Source organism: Prinia subflava, chromosome 3, assembly GCF_021018805.1.
Source record: "Prinia subflava isolate CZ2003 ecotype Zambia chromosome 3, Cam_Psub_1.2, whole genome shotgun sequence".
NCBI classification, from domain to species: domain Eukaryota; kingdom Metazoa; phylum Chordata; class Aves; order Passeriformes; family Cisticolidae; genus Prinia; species Prinia subflava.
In genome coordinates this window covers 24,242,984-24,262,908 of record NC_086249.1, presented here as the reverse complement: position 1 = coordinate 24,262,908, position 19,925 = coordinate 24,242,984, and the positions used below count along the sequence as shown (strand labels likewise).

Here is a 19,925-nt window from a genome sequence, read left to right as displayed (position 1 = left end):
TTTGGTTGCTAGAATAACACACTATTTTTTAATTGTGCTTTTCACATTTAATTCTTCTTGAAACTAATATAAATTTTCTCCAAAGATGTTCTTAGTACAGTGTGGAAAATTCACCACCAATTTCAGGGCTTAGTGTTGGGTCTGTCAAAAATCCCAAGGATATGTAAAGCCCTTTAGCTCAACTGCTACTGCAGTACTCTACCCTAGGATACATAGCTTGAGGTCAAGTTCTTAAGAGAAGACTACACAGTAAGTCAAAGTCTCCAGTTAGTGCATTTTCCCTCTGAAAACCCAAAATGAATTAAATGAACATCAGACTCCTCAGAAAGGTGCACAATAGATTTGAGGCAGCAAACACAACTGCAGAGATGCAAAACAGCTGAGTAAATCACTGCAGTATGCTGCAGGCCAGGAGGACCTTACAGAGCAGTTTCCACATTTCATACACACTGGTGTAGTACATGATGAGCTTAACTACACTTTTATCCAGGAGCAGAGCTGCTTCCTAGACTCTCAGGGCCTCCAAGGAACTGGAGATTAAAATTGGAATTGGGGAATAAAAGATCAAACCTTTTAAAGGTACAGTCAAATGACACTATGATGGAAGGAACAGAGAGGATGAGGACAGCCTTTGTCCTTCCCTCTGTGCAGTGTAGCAGAGCTGCTGTTGCCCATTGACCTTTCCCACCTCTGCATCCCTGCAAATGGGCCCTTTTCAATTAAATTGCAATTACCTAACTGCTGACATTGCATTTCTATCTGGTACCCTGTAACAGTCATAATGAGAGAGACTGTATTAATTACTATCAATTATATTAAAGGTGCAAGGTGAGGAACTGCTTGGTAACCATTGTTCCATACAGCTGGCATGGACTGACCTCAGATTAGAGATAATAAGGCGTTTATGAATGAAAGGTTAGAGTTTTTGATGGAGAAGGACTTAGTGAAATGGCTCCTGTGGGCTGTCTTGGCCTCTGGGGGCAGCTCTTCATTTTTTCCTAACTATAATACCTCTACTTTTGTCAGGAGAGTTAGAATGGTTGCTTTCAAAGGACTGTATCCCTCTCAGCTGTCAGGACAGGAGTCTGTATGTGTGTAACCACACAGAGTTTAGGACAAGATCTAGCCCTTATTGCCGCCTTCCAGTACGTAGAGAGGCCACAATACAGCTGGAGAGGGATTTCTGACAAGGGCATGTAGTGATGGGACAAGGGGAAATGGCTTTAAACTGAAAGAGGGCAGATCTAGCTTGGGCACTAAGAAGAAATTCTTTACTGGTGAGGCACTGGAACGAGTTGCCCAGAGAAGCTGCAGATGCTCCATCCATAGAAGTGCTGAAAGCCAGGCTGGATGGGACTTCGTGTAGCTCGGTCTACAGGAAGGTGTCCCTGCCCATGGTAGGGGGTTGGACTGTAGGATCTTAAAGGTCTCTTCCAACCCAAACTCTTTTTTCTCTCTAACTCAAAACAGGAAAAACACCCAAGAGTGCTACTTACTGCATGATAACCTTGCAGGAAATATGCTTAAATAAGAAGTCACTCAGATACAGTGAATTCTCATTTATCTCATGATGTGCTGCAGACCCATAGCAAATCTAAGAATAGAAACCAATCTCCTATCTCCTCCACTGGCCCACACAGATTCTTTCTATTTACACACACCTCCAGAGAAATTACAGAGGAGGAAACTATCCACATTTCACTTGAGATTAAATTTTGTGCCTTTTCTTGCCAGAAATGGTGAAATTAAGTCGGTCTGCTCAATAGCAGTAATAAAACCAGCTCCATTTGAAGAGCAGGACAGATGTATCATAAAGTGATATTTAGGATAACCAAAGGTGCTTTACACTAATACAAGAACATAAAGCCTGCATAATATAAAAGAGAAAAGAACCTCAAACGAACAATAAAAACACAACATCAAAGCCTTGAAGAATATTGTAATGACTTTTACTTCTCAAGATTTGCTTGAAGCATCCTAAACCTTGGTATAGAAGAATATTTGTTTCAGCCAGAGCCATAGGGAGGGGAAATAAGCAGTGGCTGTCATTACAGTGGCAAGCTGCCTTGCTAAGTCATGGCTGCAGAGCTCCACTATCATGTATACTCATGCTGACACGCAAAAAGACTGCAGCTAAACAAAACCTTTGCCAAAACATAGTGCCGTATCTCTTCATCCAGCTTCCCTCCTACAAAGCATTACAAAACGCTTCACACCGATATAGATCGGAGGGAAAGGACCCAAAAGGTAAGTTAAGTAAAATGAATCAGGTCATTAAACTGCAGAATACATCATCACACTCCCTAAATGTTGATAACCAGCCAACAAAGTGAAGGGAAAGGGAAAACAACATTCCCTAAATACTTTGCAGAAGGTTGTTCACCATGGATCTGCCAATGCCTGACAATTTCCTTTGCGACAACTGTCATGACCTCAATGCTGGATAAGAATCTTTCATTGCCTAATGGGGAAATGGCAGAAACCTGCATTTTGTATGAGGACTCCAAGAACTATTAATATTAGCCATTGAGCAAGGTTATTAAACAATTATGGACTGTGCAGGGGTTTGGGCTTCTGTAGAAAAGAAACCTTTTCTGCTTTTGTAGAAGCACGAAAGTGTAAGGGCTACTGAAACTTAATTAAATAAATTTCATTGTCAACTGCAGTTGACACTGAGAAAAGCAGCAGATGCTAATGTACCAGGCAATGCCAAGAGTTGCAGGGAGGAAGTCTCCTAGTCTGTGTACTGCCCTGTCCATGCATACTACCTTGCACAGGTCATATGGATCCTGAAGCAGGAATCCTTCAAAGTACCAGCTCGAGCTGACTGGAAAAACAGTGTCCTTGTCACAGCTCACTGACACCAAGGTCCAGATGACACTATCAGAAGGGAAACCCTGGATAAGGCAAGAAATCCAGTCTAAAACCTGCAACTCTTTGCATTTTCAATGTGTCCATGCAGTGCCATGCAGCTTAGGTAAGACTTTCTCTTTTTGCTAGGATGTATCTGCCATCTGGTTTGGGTAGAGATGTACATACAAACTTGGAAGAATGTCAGATGAAAAAACTGAAAATACTTTCACTGTTGATGAATATTTGCTTGAAACATGTCAGTTCACCTTTATGCCCTTTACTCTACAACCTCACCTCTCATTATCAGGGGCTCAAATTCCAATTCTGGTTGTATTCAGAAGGCTCATAACAACTTGGGTGTTTGTTAATGCCAACAGAACACAGCTCTGTGTGCTATTCTGTATATTTACCTGTCCTGGTTTCAGCTGACATAGAGTTAATTTTCTTCCTAGAAGCTGGTACAGGGCTGTGTTGTGAGTTTAGGATGCAAATAAAGTTGATGAGACACTGATGTTTTAGCTGTTGCTAAGCAGTGTTTACACCAAGCCAAGGACTTGTCTGCTTCTCACGCCAGCCCACCAGCGAGAAGGCTGGAGGAGCACAAGAACCTGGGAGGAGACAGCCGGGACAGCAGACCCCAAGGGATCCAAAGGGTATTCCATACCATATGGCATCACGCCAGGGGGAAAGCTAGCCATAGCTCAGTGCTCAGGAAATTGCTGGTCACGGGTCAGTAGATGGAAGGTGTAACTTGTGTTGTATATTCAAAATCTTTATTATTGTTTTTACTACTATTTTCCCTTGCATTTCTGCTCTGTGGAACAGCCTTGTCTAAAATAACAAATTTTACTCTTTTTTCCCCCAATTCTTTCCCCCAAGCCACTGAGAAGGGGTGAGTGAAGAAGGGGCTGTGTGATGTTTAGCTACCTGACAGGTTAAACCATGACAGCAACCCCCATCTCAACAACCTATTGCATTACTACCACCACCAGGTTAATACCACATTTCACCAGCTTATAAACAAAGTTGAAGATCATCTTCTTGACATGTTTTTGCGCAGTACTTAGTCAAACAGGAGTCACTAGAGGTGCCTCTAAAAGAGATGGTAGATTCTAATATTGTACTTCTAAAGGCTGTGGGCAAAAATGTAGTTTCTACTATGAAGACTAATACCTGTAATCAGCAATGTAATTTCATGGTTTGGAAACATTCCCGTGTCTTTTTTTTTTTTAGCTACAGTTAACTAAGAATATTCTTTTGAATATCTGTGACCAACATCCTAATAACACTTCACAAAGGCAATCCAAGCCTTCATTTTCTTTCGGCTGAGCTGCAACAAAGCTCTGTGAAACCAGGCCCAAAGACTGGTTTTCCAAGCTCATTACAACTTGAGCACTCCTCTCTGCTCAGCATTGAGCAAGGATGTCAGATCAGTCCTCTTCTCTGTGATAACTATCCACATAAACAAGCACCAATATAAGGAGGGGTTTGGTCCTTGTCCAGGGGTAAGATGATCACAAATTGCAAGCAAAGAGCCATATGTGATGATTCTAAACCTCAAAAGTAATAGAATGGTCCACTTCAGGTACAAAGATATCTGTGTATATCAGGCACACTCCTTAGATGGGGAAAAAAACAAGGAATCAAATAAATAAATTGATATTGAACTAAGAAACAGCATTGATAAATACATCTGTGACTGCACAAGGTGGACTGTTTCAGACAACAATGTAGTCAGCATCCCAAATACTGAAAGATCTAATTACAGGCTTGCTGCTGACCTAGCAAAGTTACCATTGTGTATGCCGGGAGCATTTTCTGTCCAAAAAAGTACAAGATATCGCAAAAAAAAAAATTACATAAGTGAAGGCATATGTCTGTCATGAATCTTCCTACTGCTTAGCAAGACACAAAGTTGTCAGTTTTGTTACCTCTGCTTTTCTACAAATTACCACAACACCAAAAAACGTATGAGAGATGACACCAGTTTGGTGTAATGACTGACCTGAAATCTCTCAAGGGATCCTTTCACTCCTTCCTGTGGTAATTAACAAATTTACACAGACCAAACTTGATCTAGTGGTTCATTAAAACAACAACAGTTTAACAGTTACCATTGCTTTGTTTACTCCAGATTTTCAAAAGCCACCTTCTGAGAAAATGGACTTCAAATGCACTGTGTCTGTTACTACTTCCTTTTTTTTTTCCAGCCTTGCACAACAGCTGTTTGACTTGTCTCTTCTCAGAAAGAGACACCACAACTACTTGAAAGTTCTGAGCTAAAATATATATATGTATATATACAGAGACAGGGCACAGCATTTTTGAAAACCAGGTAGGCTCCCCCACACCTCTGGAAAGAACTGGAGGACTTGGGAAAACCTCATCATTTTGGTTTTTCCTCTCAGAGAAGATATGTTATACAGCTACAGCAATGAACTGAACACCATTACTTGGGCTACAGCTGTTGAGCAACAAGGCTGCCCTCATGTCAGAAAAGCACAAGCACCAGACATATCAGGTGCAGCCAGAATGCTGAGTCCGCTCAAAGGCACAGAGATCCATTTGCAGCTTCAATCATCTTCCCCCACTGGTATTGTGCAGGTCTGTGCAGGCTTGAGATACAGCTAACCTGACATTTTTTAGACATGAGATATTTGAACTTTATTAAAAATTCCATTTCAGAACTAATCTGTAAAACTAGGTTTCTGGATTGGGGGGAGGAAATAGGCACCACAGAGACACATAAGCCAATACCCAGCACAAAATCTGTTTTGCGTTAATACATGAGGGTTCTGGTCTATTAAATTGTCCATTTCAGTTCAAGACAAGAGAACCTGGAGAAGCAAGAGCAAACAGTAGGTCAATATTGATCAAGAGGAGGAGAATATTGTAGCAGGAATGCTTGTTACAAATGCAACTACCTCTCCTTTGGGACAAAACACAGTTTTGAAGTTGAAATGAGATAGTCACGTAGCCCTGTCTGAAAAGCTTCTGTGCACTGGGGGTGACAATACCAGGAAAGTTCCTCACTGAATATGTCATGAAGAGCTGAAGAAGCAGATGTGGAAGTCAAGAGTTAGTGAAGTACAGGGCAGAGAGATGACAGACCTTAGGAAAAAGATAAAGTGGTAATTGATGGTGGAAGGGTGGAAGTTGACAGAGGCTTTCAATAGCAAGGTAAATATGGTTAGAGAAATTATGTCAGGGCATGATGTCTATAAAAAGACTGTCCATTTGGATGGGCAAATGGGTCAAGATTACACAGGGAAAAGAAACATACTATATAGGAAAAAGAAACATTCCTGAAGGCTCTTTTCAAGAAGGAGGAGAGTGACAAAGGGTGAAATTCCCTCCTTCATAGTAGAGGAAGGTCTAGACAAAGGTCTAGACAAATGCTTAATTCCCAATCCAGCTAAACATTGTAATCACAAACAAACTGTAAATTTGTTAATTGTCTCATCTCTAAACCCAGGGCAGCTTTCACTATCACCTGTTACAGATTAAAGAGGTACGAGTGAGAATCAAATACAAGCAAGTGTGTAAAATGTACAAGCTGAAAACAAATGAAGTCCCATGTCTCTAGTACTTCTCTAGTATTTGTAAGTGTACTATAAAAAAAAAACAACTGTGGAGATAAATCATATTTTCAAGTGGACAGCTTACCTTTAATTTACCAGGTTGTAACTCTCCAGAGTTACAGACTGTATTTACTATTTGCTAAAATATAAAAGTATCTGTTCTAGATTATAAAGAAACTAAAAAAAAAGAGGCTGGATATTTTCTCTTTTATATATATTTATCTTACTAAGCAAAGATACATTCATCTATCCAAGAAATCACTCCCCTATGGTGACCTTTATGTGATCCAGAAGTCTTGGGGTGATACCGTTCTTTATTCTTGGGAACTATTCAAGAAACATTTTAATAAAGAAGTATTGGTAGACTGCAGAAATATATAATGGACTCTTAAACTCCTCTGGAGACCTGAGTCCTTTGCACATGTAGGGCAGTGAATTCTCTTGCTTAGTTGCTCAGATTGGTGAAGAATCAGAATTAATAAATGTGTAAGCGAGACAAATTGTTCTGAAATATTTTTAGAATTAATCTTAACTGGAGTACATTTGTCCCTGAATATCAATTTTACAGAACGCTCACAGCTTTATAGGACAAAGAAGTGCACTTTAGGAGCTGATGTACTTGTTTTTGCAGGTAGCTAAAATATAACTTCTCAGAATCTTATTAAAAACAATGAATTATATCACACACTTTTCAGAGGAACTGCTAGCTTGTGGAAGAAGCCGCTTGGGACATTCTGATATTTTTTTGTTGGTAATTTTTTCAGACTAATCTGGTATACCCTTGTTGAAACATATCATGGTTTAGGAAAATTATTTCAGAAAAAACACGTTGCAAGATCTTTTTGTCAAGTGTTATTTTCAAACTAGATCTATCATTTTTGACCTTGATACACAGAAGTGGAATGTACACAATAGTCTGACCTCAATGCTTATCATAATAGAGACTCACTGCTTAATTAAAAGTTTGGCTCATTCTGTATGCTGGTTGATACTCAGGCACATTTTCATTGGGGAAAATTATTGTTTCTGGTCCCTTGCAGCTGTTCTGGCCTGCTCCAAATCCTTTGTAGACGTAATAACAAATCACAAATCAAAAAACTGCCTAGAGGTTGTTTGATAGGTATATTATATAAATGTGGAAAAAAAATAAACCCAAATAAACCTATTGTGGAGGATCACTCTTTCATCAATGCTGATCTGGTTTATTTTAATATCAAGATCCCAGATCCACCCCACTAATGTCAGTAGAAAACAACCATTAAAATAAACAATCAGATCTTCCTTTCAAAAAGGACTAAGAAACCAGTGAGTCCTCTAAACCCTCATGCAAGGCACACCAATGTGATTGTGATGTTAAACAAAAATCATTGAATCATAAAATGTCTTTGGTTGGAAGAGACCCACAGGGATCATCAAATCGAACTCCTGGCCCTGCACAAGACAGCCCCAAGAGTCACACCATCTTCCTTAGGGTGTGTTCAAACACTTCTTGAACTCTGTCAGGCTTGGTGTCTTGGAAGCGACCACTTCCCTGGGGAGCCTGTTCCAGCACCAGCCACCCTCTGGGTGAAGAAGCTTTTCCTGATATCCAACCTAAACCTCCCCTGACACAACTTCAGGCCATTTCTTGGGTGTTATTGCTGGACATCAGAGACAAGGGGTCAGTGCTGCTCCTTGTGAGGAAGTTACAGATGGCAATGAGGGCTCCCCTCAGTCTTCTCCAGGCTGAACAGACCAAGTGCCCTCAGCCGCTCCTCACACAGCTTCCCCTCCAGCCCATCACCATCCTTGTGGCCCTCCTTTGGACACTCTCCAACATTTAATGTCTTTCTTATCTTGTGGTGCCCAAAACTGCACTGGAGGTGAGGCTGGCCCAGCTCAGAGCAGAGGGGATAGTCTCCTCCCTTGCCCAGCTGGGAGTGCTGTGCCTGATGCCCCCCAGGATTTGGCTCTCCCGGCTGCCAGGGCACTGCTGACTCACAGTCAGCCAGTCATTAATCAGGAACCCATGTCAGTTTTCCCTGCACTGTGAAAAAGTGAGAGGAAAGAAAGGAAAAGGCTTTTTACTGTGAGCATGTCTAACTATGCAAACACAAGGAGATGGCAAAGGCAGCATGATGTCTAGTTCCAACCCTTGTTCAGAAGTACACAAATTGTCTGTTTAGTGGCATGATGTGTATGCGGCCCTGCTCTCAGCATCACGAGAGCATTTCTGTCCACAGGATGACACTGCTCTGTATAGATACAACTTGCTTTAAAACAGAAACATCGGCCTGACCATATTAGAACATATTCAGAAGCAACTCTAAAATGACATTTAACAGACGCTCTGGCACTCAAATTATTGACAAGCTACAGAACAAATAACAAATTTATAAATAGAGATCCAGCATGGTTACCCAGTATGGGCAAGGCATTTAGCTGCAGCTAGTAATAAATAAGGGTTTAATAACACAAGGACTTTGCACTTATCCATTTCTAAACATTAGCCAACCCAGTTGAGAAGAAAAGGTAAGTGTATAAAATAATCTTTGCAAGTAAAGAAAACCTTAATAGTGCATAAAAAAATAAAATCACAAAGCTACTGTATATTTAAAAAAACACCAAACCCAAACAAACATGGAGCTAAGCTTCAGCATTATTGTTCAATAATTAGTTAGGGTTATTACACATTCTTGGGTGCAAAAGGAACATGGCTAGCAAAACACACATCAAGATGTCACTTACACTGTACCCCTTAAAAAGACTGCTGCTGCCTTGAAGGAGAACTTAGTGCCAAATAAAATTACTTGGGAATTGGCTCTGGCACAAAATCAACCCACAGACACAAATTGCATTTGATCAGATAAATGTATACTATAGTGCTAAATCTAGTGGAGAAACAGATGCATAAAACTCAATGTTTTGAACCCTTCTAATGAAACATTATGGTTGATCATACCTAATGACTCTTGCATATTAAGTATAATCACTTAAACAGAATCAAATGTGGCTCCTGGGAGTAAATCAAGCCATACAAATTAAGCTTTACCCAGTTACAAACAAAGAAAACAAACAAAATTCCAGAGAAGATACTGAATTTTTATAGGCACATATAGAAGGGGCTGCAGTTTCATGTTTTTTAGACAAGCTGTTAGTGTGAAACTGATTAATGGTTTGTTAATTGCTTCAGGCAGAAGATTTTTAAGTAAGGGTTTTACTACTGGAACTTTTAACAAGCCAGCACTTAGAGGACAGAGAAGTAATTACAGTGTTTATAATAGCTGGGTACAAGGATAGCAGCCATTCCTGAAGCACACAGATATAAGAGGATTCATTTTGCATGATGCAATTAAACATATTTGCAAAACAAGCCTCTAAACATAAGAAATGCATGGAACAACAGGAATTAAATGAAGAACTGGAATCTTTGGGGACCATGTCAAAGCAATGATCCCACACTGTGCTGAGTGAAGATTGTGCATATGAGATCAGGGTGTGACAATCAAACTTGCACAGCAATTGCAAATTATTATCATTCAATATGGAAAAAGTATCTGCACCATATGGCCTATAAGTAAATAGTCTTTTCATGCAAAGATACAGGAACTGGCAGACATTCAGTTGCCAGATTTATATGTAAGTGCAACAGCAGAGTTCTCTTTTTCTTCACCTCAGCTTTCCATCTAGATAAAGGTCAAAACACAGTTGACCAGAAATAAGCAGCACTGAAGACCAAATTAAAGAATATAGAGATTAAAACAAGGGTAAATTTATGTCTTTCAATGAGTGCCTGGAGCGGAGTACAAGCCTGCAGCTTCAAGCAGTGTTTCTACTCACATACTAAAGAGCAACTCTGTGTTTGTTTTACCAGATTCCTCCATCTAGGCGTTTTTTTGTTCTCCATTATTGTATATTCTAAACATCTCAGGGTTTCAATTGTATCTACTATCTACACAATGCTTGAGTGAGAGACATCCTTTAGCTAGTGACTGCTTATAGCTATGCAGAGAGTCCTGGGAGGGAAGAAAGCTTTTTCCCAGGCTAGTGACCATTTCCTAAGCTGAGGAGCTGCACAGCCACTCTCAAGCTGCAGGAACCCACTCACACTGTTGCACAGACGGCAGAGATGGAGAATACCTTTCCTCAGACTTATCTGGAACTGAGAAGGGAAACAGCACTTCTCAAAGCAGTGGAAAACCTGAACTTTAACAACTATCAATCCCTATATCACATTTTCTAGGGGGGAAAAGAAATCAGTCTTCTTTCTCCAACAGGGACAATTTAAGAGCTATAATTTCAAGAAAATGCTTTCAAGCTGTGAATGCTAGCCTTACAAACCTTGGTCCAAAGAAGTAATGAGGCTCTTTGGCAGAGGTGAAATTACAAACAAATCCTGTCTTCATGATTTCCAGCAGCAGATTGGGCACATCCCCAGTCAGCTGTGGTGAACACCATCCTGAATGTTTATAAAATAAGCTAAGGCTGAATTTCCCAGCACTGAACACTTTCTGTGCTTCTAGTTCAAACAAATTCATATTAGACTTGCAAAACAGCTAAAGCACCCAATAACAAAGCTTAGTCTTTTCTGACTCTTTCCTGGGCACCACTGGAAGCCAGGTGCCAGGCTACATGGACAGGTAACTATTGCTTGGTTTTAGCCAATGCAGATGCTTTATTACTGCAACTTGCAATGACTCAGCTTAAAAGCATTTGAGAGCCTCAGAAACTCTGGAGGCACGTTATCTTTGTAGCATCATATCTACATAGCCATGTTCTCTGCGTAGGTCATTTTGTTCCCAAAATGACCTTGTCTGGACCATATCAATCAGCCCAATGTCTAAGCACTGTCAGCATCCACAAACTCAATGTTTCTGGCATACCTTCACAACCTGCCCAGACAGGTGAACTCCAGCTACATTCCCTCCCCTGTGTGTCACCAATCTTCCCACTGAATGCAACATCCCATATCCCTTAAATGCAGTTTGAGAGGAGTGAACATACGGCTCCCTGGGACATAGTGGGCATTCGAAGTGGAGTTCTTAATATTTTCTGTTAAATCCTCCCCCTTCCAGATTTAAATATAAGTATGGTGACAATGGGGAGGTGGAAAAAAGTGAAAACAGGGAGAAGGGCTTTGCATTTATGACTTTATAACACTGGTGCTTGTGCACTTGCTGGGGAGGGAGGGTTCCACCCTTGGGTACGCAAAAGAAGACAAAACAGCCTAGACTTTAATACTCGTCAGAGCAGTAAAAGCTATAAACTGTAAGTTATAAAGCCATGTGTCAATACTCCATCCCAATAAATATTTAATTATTTGAGACAAATGGGCAACATCCCAACAAGAAAAAGCTAAACAGTGTCTGCCAGCACAATTCTTAGTGCACTCTTGTGGGTGAGAAGAGAAGCACTATCAGCTCCACTCTGGTCAAGAAGGGAGCTGCACATGGATTTCCACATCCTTGGAAAACATCCAAACCAAATAGTTTCTTCATAAGGAACAATGTTTCAGCAGTGCACATTATGAGAGACATCTATCTACGGTCTTATTTATAGAATAGAGATCATGATTCTGGACCTTGATTAGGATAAGGTATCAGCATCTCGATGAGGCAGATTTTAAGGGAATGACACCTTGTCCCATATTTGGAATTCAGTACTTGTTCGTTTCTAGATATATTCTGTGTTTTGTGGACTTTAATCCTGAACAACTCTTTCTGCCCATGCAGTGCCCCATGGATGTGGTTCTTAGCTGATATCTCCGTATGGTGAGATACCCCAGACACCGTAATTCCCAATTCCCCATGACTTAATTCTTAAGTTCTTTTCTCAAACTTCACATACAGTCCTTCAGGAAGTACACAGAACAGTAAGAAATTAACACCTGCTGTTCCCAAATCCTGAGTTAGTTATTTCCATTAATACATAAATCTTGCAAAGTAGTCTCCAGATTTTTTTTTATATATACTTGGAGATATATAGAGAGATATATAGTGCCTGTGCTGTCAACACTAATTGCCTTTCACAGTGCCTCAAGGATTTTTGTTTTGAAACTAAAATATTTCATATCTCTAAGTATAGCTCCTTTGAGAAGAGTCTAAGACAACTAAATATTTTCTATCCCAAAAGACAAGACTTTTCATTGCAATCTAGCCTTTTTTGTTTTTGTAAAGCATTCAGCTCTGTGATCCCTGTCATGAGAAGGATGTGGATCTGTTTGAACAAGTCCAGAAGAGGCCAAGAAGATGATCAGAGGGCTGGAGCACCTCTCCTATGAAAACAGGTTGAGAGAGTTTGAGTTGTGCAGCCTGGAGAAGAGAAGTCTCTGGAGAGACTTCGTTAAAGACTTTCAGTACCTGAAGGGGGCTACAAGAAATTTGGAGAGGGGCTATTTACAAGAACACGTAGTGATAGGACAAGGGGGGGACAGCCTTACATTGGGAGAGAATAGGTTTAGACTGGATATTACAAGAAAGTTCCTCACGAGGATGGTAAGACACTGGAACCCAGAAAAGCTGTGGTTGCTCCATCCCTGAGAGAGTTCAAGCCCAGTTTGGAGGTGGCTTTGAGAAACCTGGTCTACTGGAACATATCCCTGCCCATGGTGGGGGGAGATGGCACTGGATGATCTTCAAGGTCCCTTCCAACCCAAACTATTCTGCGATGCTGCACAATTCTGTGATGTGTTTAAGTGCTTTTTGGAACAGGACTGAATAAAACATTATCCGTGTCTACTGCTAATTGAACAAAATCTAATGGCTTCTAATTGCACTTACAGAAACTCCAGTATGTCATCAGGAAAGACTTTCCATCAGGGAGGAAGTAAGTAACCTGCAGAAATAGTTGACTCTCCACTGTGGAAGGTTTCATAGAACAGACCACAGAACTGGTAAACATGACAGGAATGGTTGAAATGCAGTTGATCTGCCCCAGGGCAAGACAATGGACAACAGGGGTATTTTGGGTCTTCTTCAGAGTTATACTGTAGAGTTCCTACATCATGATGAACACATTGGACTTTTTCATTTAGTGCCCAATATATCACATTCCTTGCTTTCTATCTGAATATATGAAACAGAAAAAGTCTTTGCAAATAGAACCTAATAAACATTTCCAGTGAATCTGAACGTGCCACAAAACTGTTGCATTGATTCTGAAACTATCCACCACTTTGACTGATTTTGTCAAGTTGCATTTGCAGGAGGGAAAGCAATATGGATAAATTCACCCAAAAAAACACATTAATATAGGTCCTTCTTTCTTCCTTTCCACTAACACCCACCCACTTGAATTATTTTGGTCTATGATATTTACAGCTCTGCCAGATACATTGGCACACATATTTAGTCTCTATACAGGGCGAAACGCAATAATAATGCGATGGTAAGTAATACTGCATTTTTCATCTGCAAACATTGAAGTCACTGTTTATTCAGACAACCAACAAAGCTGTTAATGATGAAGCAAAAGCAAGAATGTGATATTTAAATGCATAGGCCATACCTAAATATTTATCACTTTCATGGGATCTAGGGGTTCCTTCATGATTACAACCTAAACACCACAGAATTTAGCTAGGAGCATGCAAGTAAAAAACAAGACAAAACAGTGTAGGAAAAAAAACTCAAAACTTTTTTGGATAACTATCTAAACTAACTTTTAGTAACTATCACTAAAACCCCAACACTTTTTGTTAATTCCATTCTTTGTAGCCATGGGATGCTATGTGGAGGCATTCACACTAAAAATTTGGATGCAACTGGTTCTGACACATACTGTGAGCTCTTATATTCCACTGATCTTTCACTTGTTTTTGCAAAGGCCATTCAGAATTAGTCTCTGAGTCTCTCTCAAGGAGACATCTCTCTTCTCAGGCACTCTCTGAGAATGATAGGAAATTATAGGATGGGTCATGATCCTTTCACATCTATTTAAAGAGATGAAGATCCAGCCCCAGTAAGCCGTAAGATCTAGCACCAGTTTGCTAAAAATCACTATGGGGATCACAGATGCAAGGTAGCAAATTTGTACATTATTGCAAACAAGCGAACACCTTTTCTATTACCTGAAAATCTACACTTTCAGAAAAGCAAGGACATAAATACAAAGGAGGGTTCGCAGGACACCTGTCCTGGACAGTAAAAGCTGCTTTCCTTTTTATCAACAATTAAGATTGGAAAATAAATTCAGAAAAAGGACCAGTTTATATAGAAAAAGATACATACAGATCACCAAGGAAGGTTTTGAGTGGAAGGCATGAAAGGAGGATGGCCTCTGGACTGACTGATTATCCTTGAGCTTAGAGTGCTGCATCCAGCTCTGGGGTCCTCAGCACAGCAAGGACATTGACCTGCTGGAGCACATCCAGAGGAGGTCACAAAGATCCTCAGAGGGATGAAGCACCTCTCCTGTGAGGAAAGCTAAGAGAATTGGGATTGTTCAGTGTGGAGAACAGAAGGCTTGGGAGTGACCTAACGGCAGCCTTCTGGTACCTGAAAGGAGCCTACAAGAAAGCTGGAAAGAGACTTTTGACGAGGACATTCAGTGATAAGACAAGTGAATATGGCTTTAAACTAAAAGATGGGAGGTTTAGATTAGATATAAGGAAGAAATTCTTTACTGTGAGGGTTCTGAGGCATTGGGACAGCTTGCCCAGAGAAGCTGTGGATGCTCCATCCATGGCAGTGTTCAAGGTCAAGTTGTATGGGGCTCTGAGCAACCTGCTCCAGTGGACGGTGTCCCTGCCCATGGGATTAGATGATCCTTCCAACAAAAGCCATTCCATAGGTCTATGATTCAATGAAAGAAGGGAGGCCTTTTCTTAACAGATTTGGGACATGTAATTGAGGATGGAAAAGGAAGTACAAAACAATCATTTCCCATGAGGAATGGATCATGAATAAGAATTTGGGTGATATATTAGATTATTTGGTTACATTTTCATATGGTAATTTTTCATAGAAAGCAAAGGGCTATCTTGGATTTGTATGGCAGCTTGTACATCCAGCCTACACAAATCAGTTCTGACTCAGAACTGCTGATAGTATATTGGGTTGTCATAAGGAAAAAAACAAAAGCCTACACTTCCAGTCTCTTTTGCCTGCATTAGACCCTCAAAATACACATGATTTTTAAACATTTTGTTCTCCCACTACCCTGATGAAATTTATGGAGAGACAGTAACTTTGAAAATGGTACCCTGGACTCTGACTGCCAGCATCCTGCCCTAAAAAGGCTATTCCAGATTCTATGCTATAGTTTTCTATTGTTTTTGTTTAAATCAGAACATTTGCTTCATAAAATGAGAAAATTTTGGAGTTGGCCCTGTATCTATTATCCTCAGCATAGCATTTAAAGTTCAAATTTCCCTGTACAGGACCAGCAGCACACCTTTTTGACAGCAATGAATTTAGGGAAGATGGAGTTGAGGGTCAAATGCTTCAATGAGACTGGAATAAAAAGGGAGTTTGTCCACTGTCTATGCTCCAAGAGATAACAGGAATACACTTTCACCATTTTAAAGCATAAAAATTTGTGCTTTAAAAATAATAATAAAAAAAGACCGATATTAGCTGTCTGTGCCTTCAAACTGTGACTCAAATGTTAAATCATTCATGGGATATAGCCTACATTAGTGTTAAGACTCATTTGTTCTGATTTCACTCAAAACCAGAATGCTTGTTCTCATTAATTCTGCAAGCTTCTTTTGTTAATTAATTTTTACAATAAATTTCTTTATTTCTTCAGAGAGTTTTGTTCTAGCTGCCTGCAATTCTGATTTATCTTTTTAAAGAATCACATCTAAAATGTCATGTAGAACTACAATTTTTGAGTTTTACATTTTTTCAAAGGAGGAAAGCTCTTAAAAATAGTCATGCCTATGGGAAAGTTCTTGCCAACAACTTTTAAAACTTGAAATGCCTTACTTACCATGACAACAATGAAAATTTTTATAGATTTCCTTCATCTTTGATTCTGGTCTGGAGATTTGCAGTTTGCATTCCATGCCCACCCTATTTATGTTTCACTGTTTAAGAACAGAGCAATGAATTGCTTGCTTCTGTGGGGCTTGTTTTCATCTTTGAAGTACAAATGTGGGTGGAGGCAAGTAGTTTAGATTGCTAATATAGTTAATAATAATCTGGAGGCTGGCAAAGGCAGATTAGTGCTGGGGGTTTGAATGCTTCCACTGCCTACAGGAGAAAAGCAAACCTTCTTCCTCATGCAGAGACTATTTTGGTTGATCTTTGTGAACCTGGACTGTGGAAACGTTCAGCCCCATGTCAGCCGCAGAAATGTGAGAAGTCATATTAAATTTTTTAAGCAGGATGTAATCACTAGAGTATTAAAAACCTCAGTGGTTATCAGCAAGTAGAGAAGATATATTCTCTTTTTGGGGGTAATCAGAGACACCAAGCATCAGATAAAGTACATCAAGGATGAGAAAACAAAAGTTTTCTACTTTTCCTTTGACAGATTGCAATTGCGACATAATCAAGGTCAGAGGGATAACACTATATGTGTGTATATATATTTATTTTATATATATATCTCCTTCACACCCTAATCTAATGCCTTAATTAACCCATCCTTTCAATCTTTTACACCCTTGCATGGCTTTTCTCAGGTCTGAGACGTCTCATTCATTACATGTATTTTAATTCTTAATCTGTTAAATTACCTCCTGTTTTTTCTGCAGATTTTCATGGTCTGTAGCAGATGTTGTCTTCTCCCATTTCTCTGCAACTTGATTTGCTTCTTCTATTTTTTGCTCATAGCTTTTCTGAGAATTTAGCAGTGTCACTTCATAAAACTCTTGAATATCTGTTTGTAAAGAGGAACAAGTAAAAGACATTATTTGCCATATTGCCATTCCCTGGTGTTTTCCTTTGATACATACCTACACATTATCATCATAATGATAAACACGTACTACATTTTTAGTAGAAAGCACCAATACACAAAGGGTTTTTTTCTAAAATTTCTATGAGATTCTTGAGTCATATTCTCATTTTAAAGATGTCTTTAGAAAAAATCTAAAAATGTAAAGGAATAACATTATAAGAGATTCAAAGGACATGTTAAAGGCACACTTGAACAATATAGGCAGAACAGACCCTTTTACAGGGAGAAATAAGTCACAGATCACTTTAACAAGTAACCTAGAAATTTGCAAATGTAAAATACCTTAAGAGGAACTTCTTGACACCCATCCAAGGCACCTGAAACACTCTCAGTGCTATCTGCAGGTGCATTTGGCATTTTTTTTTCAAGTGGGGTACACAATTTGAAGGAAGACTTTGTGGATTCATCACTTCAGTCTGTTGCCATTCAGAAGTGGCTGAGTGGTTTCAACCAAGATTAAGCAACAAGCCAGGTCTTAAAATATCCTGCTCAGATGTTTTTATCACATTTATTTTCAGGGGTTATGATCAGATACACAAGATCCAGGAGTGAAAACAATTTTATTGAAACCTGTGAACATAATAACCTAAGGAGAGGAGGGAGAAAGTGTTCCCTTCTTTGGGCAAGAAGTTTTAATCAGATAGTAACACACAAAAGGTGGCACACTGTCTGGTGGAGATAATTTGACTTATCTAAGAATAAAGTTCACATTACTTGATTTAATAACAATGGACTTTCCCCTGGGTAAGAAACAAAGAAATTGCATCTACCTGGATACCCCTTGGGACCTCAAAGGAAAAGCTTTATATAGGGTTTGTGCTTGTCCTCACATTCAGTCTCTGGCCAGATATCAGAAGTCTCTCTTCCCTCTCTTTAGGAACAGCTAAAGTTGAACTTTTCTTCTGACTCCTTTTACAACTTTCCAACTTATTATATATTCTATTTGTCATGTACAATGGGGAAAAAAGAATCACAGAATCATTAAGGTTTGAAAACATCTCAAAGATAATAAAGTCCAACCTTCAACTAAATGCCACCATGCCCACTAAACCATATAGTGTAGTGCCACATCTACTTATTTTTGAACACTTACAGGGATGGTTACTGCACCACTTTCCTGGGCACTCTGCTCCAAAGCTTGAACCCTTTCAGTGAAGAATTTTTTCTTCATATCCAACCTAAAACTGCCCTGGCACAACTTGAGGCCATTCCTCCTTGTCCTGTTGCTGGCTACCTGAGAGAAGAGGCTGATCCCCACTTTGCCATACTAACTTTTATTTCACACATATATTTGTAAGAATATATATTTCATATTATTATGAACATTTAATTCCACATTAAAACTAAAAACTATTTTTAAAACAAAAAGCTACAGAGCAGTTGCAATGAGAAAGAAAGTTTCTCCGTTGTCAGTACAGGGAACTTTTTACAGTTAGTTTGAATACTCATAGTACAATTGAAACAGTTGTAATATATGGTTCAATGCCAGGTCAATTTGTATTGCAACAGCAAGTAAAATATATCAGGCTAATATGTAATTATCTCTAGATAAATACATTGCAGAAATAAGCTAGAAAATGCCCTCTGGCAGTGGCATTCAGCTGGCATCGCTGACGTTATCAGGGTATTAATTGGATTGACAATATCCAGTCAAGGAACAATAGCACGGTGCTTTCGCCCTAACTTTAAAGTCTATCTTGCCCTAGTGTTTTCATTAAAAATGATGTGTGAGCCACATTTGCATGTGTATGCACATATGCAAAATAAATATTAAAAAACCTCAGTCTCTTTGTAAAGGTCCTTATCTATTCTGAGGAGGCCACGGGTTGCTTTTGCTGGAATAATGATCACTGGTGTGCAGAGAAAAGCACTTCAGTACTTATGCGGTCACAGAAGAAAGCAGAGGATTCACTTAGTTGGTTGCTTTGTAATTCCATAAGCTGAAATTGCCATTTCTGTGGAACAAGGGCAGCCAGAAACCTGCAGCCAGACAAGGTTTGCACAAAATAGGCTTTGTAATTTGCTTTGAGTAAAACCTACTCTATCAAGTAATCTCTGCTACATGAGAAGTGCAATCATACTAGGAGGGGAAAAATGTTGAATACTACTGAGGATAGAATGAGAGCGAGCAGCTGTAGAATCAAGATTGGAACCACAGCCATAAAAAGGAGTCATGGGGGCATGGTAATTGTTATATAAAATGAGCAAAATACAGTCTGTCTCCTAACGGGGTTTACAGAAGAATAATTCAACAAAAAGTCTAAAATCTTATCATAGAAAGCAGAAATCACAGAATGTCTTGGGTTGGAAGGGACCTTAAAGACCATCTAGTGCCAATTCCCCTGCCAGGGTCAGAGAAACCTTCCACTAGACCAGGTTGTATCAAGTCCCATCCAACCTGCCCTTGAACACTTCCAGGGATGAGGCATTTCTTACACAAATTAAACCTGTACCTAGTATTTCCTGGCACTAGATTCTCTCCAGTGAAACCAAATTCAGATTTCACAAAGAAATGGCAACAATACTATTGATGAACTTTGTAAGCACAAAAGACATCCTCAATTTGAATCTCTTTACTGCTCCAAACATTTTAGTAAGCAATTA

General features: G+C 39.5%; 1 protein-coding gene across 1 annotated transcript in view; it reads right to left on the bottom strand.

Annotated features, from left to right (window-relative positions):
• The window catches only part of DLG2 (discs large MAGUK scaffold protein 2), a 994,479-nt gene that overhangs the window by 855,448 nt on the left and 119,106 nt on the right, over positions 1–19,925 (bottom strand). Inside the window, exon 4 of the mRNA XM_063394414.1 lies at positions 17,098–17,240. Within this exon, the coding sequence (XP_063250484.1) occupies positions 17,098–17,240 (143 nt within the window). The remainder of the gene's footprint in view (positions 1–17,097; positions 17,241–19,925) is intronic.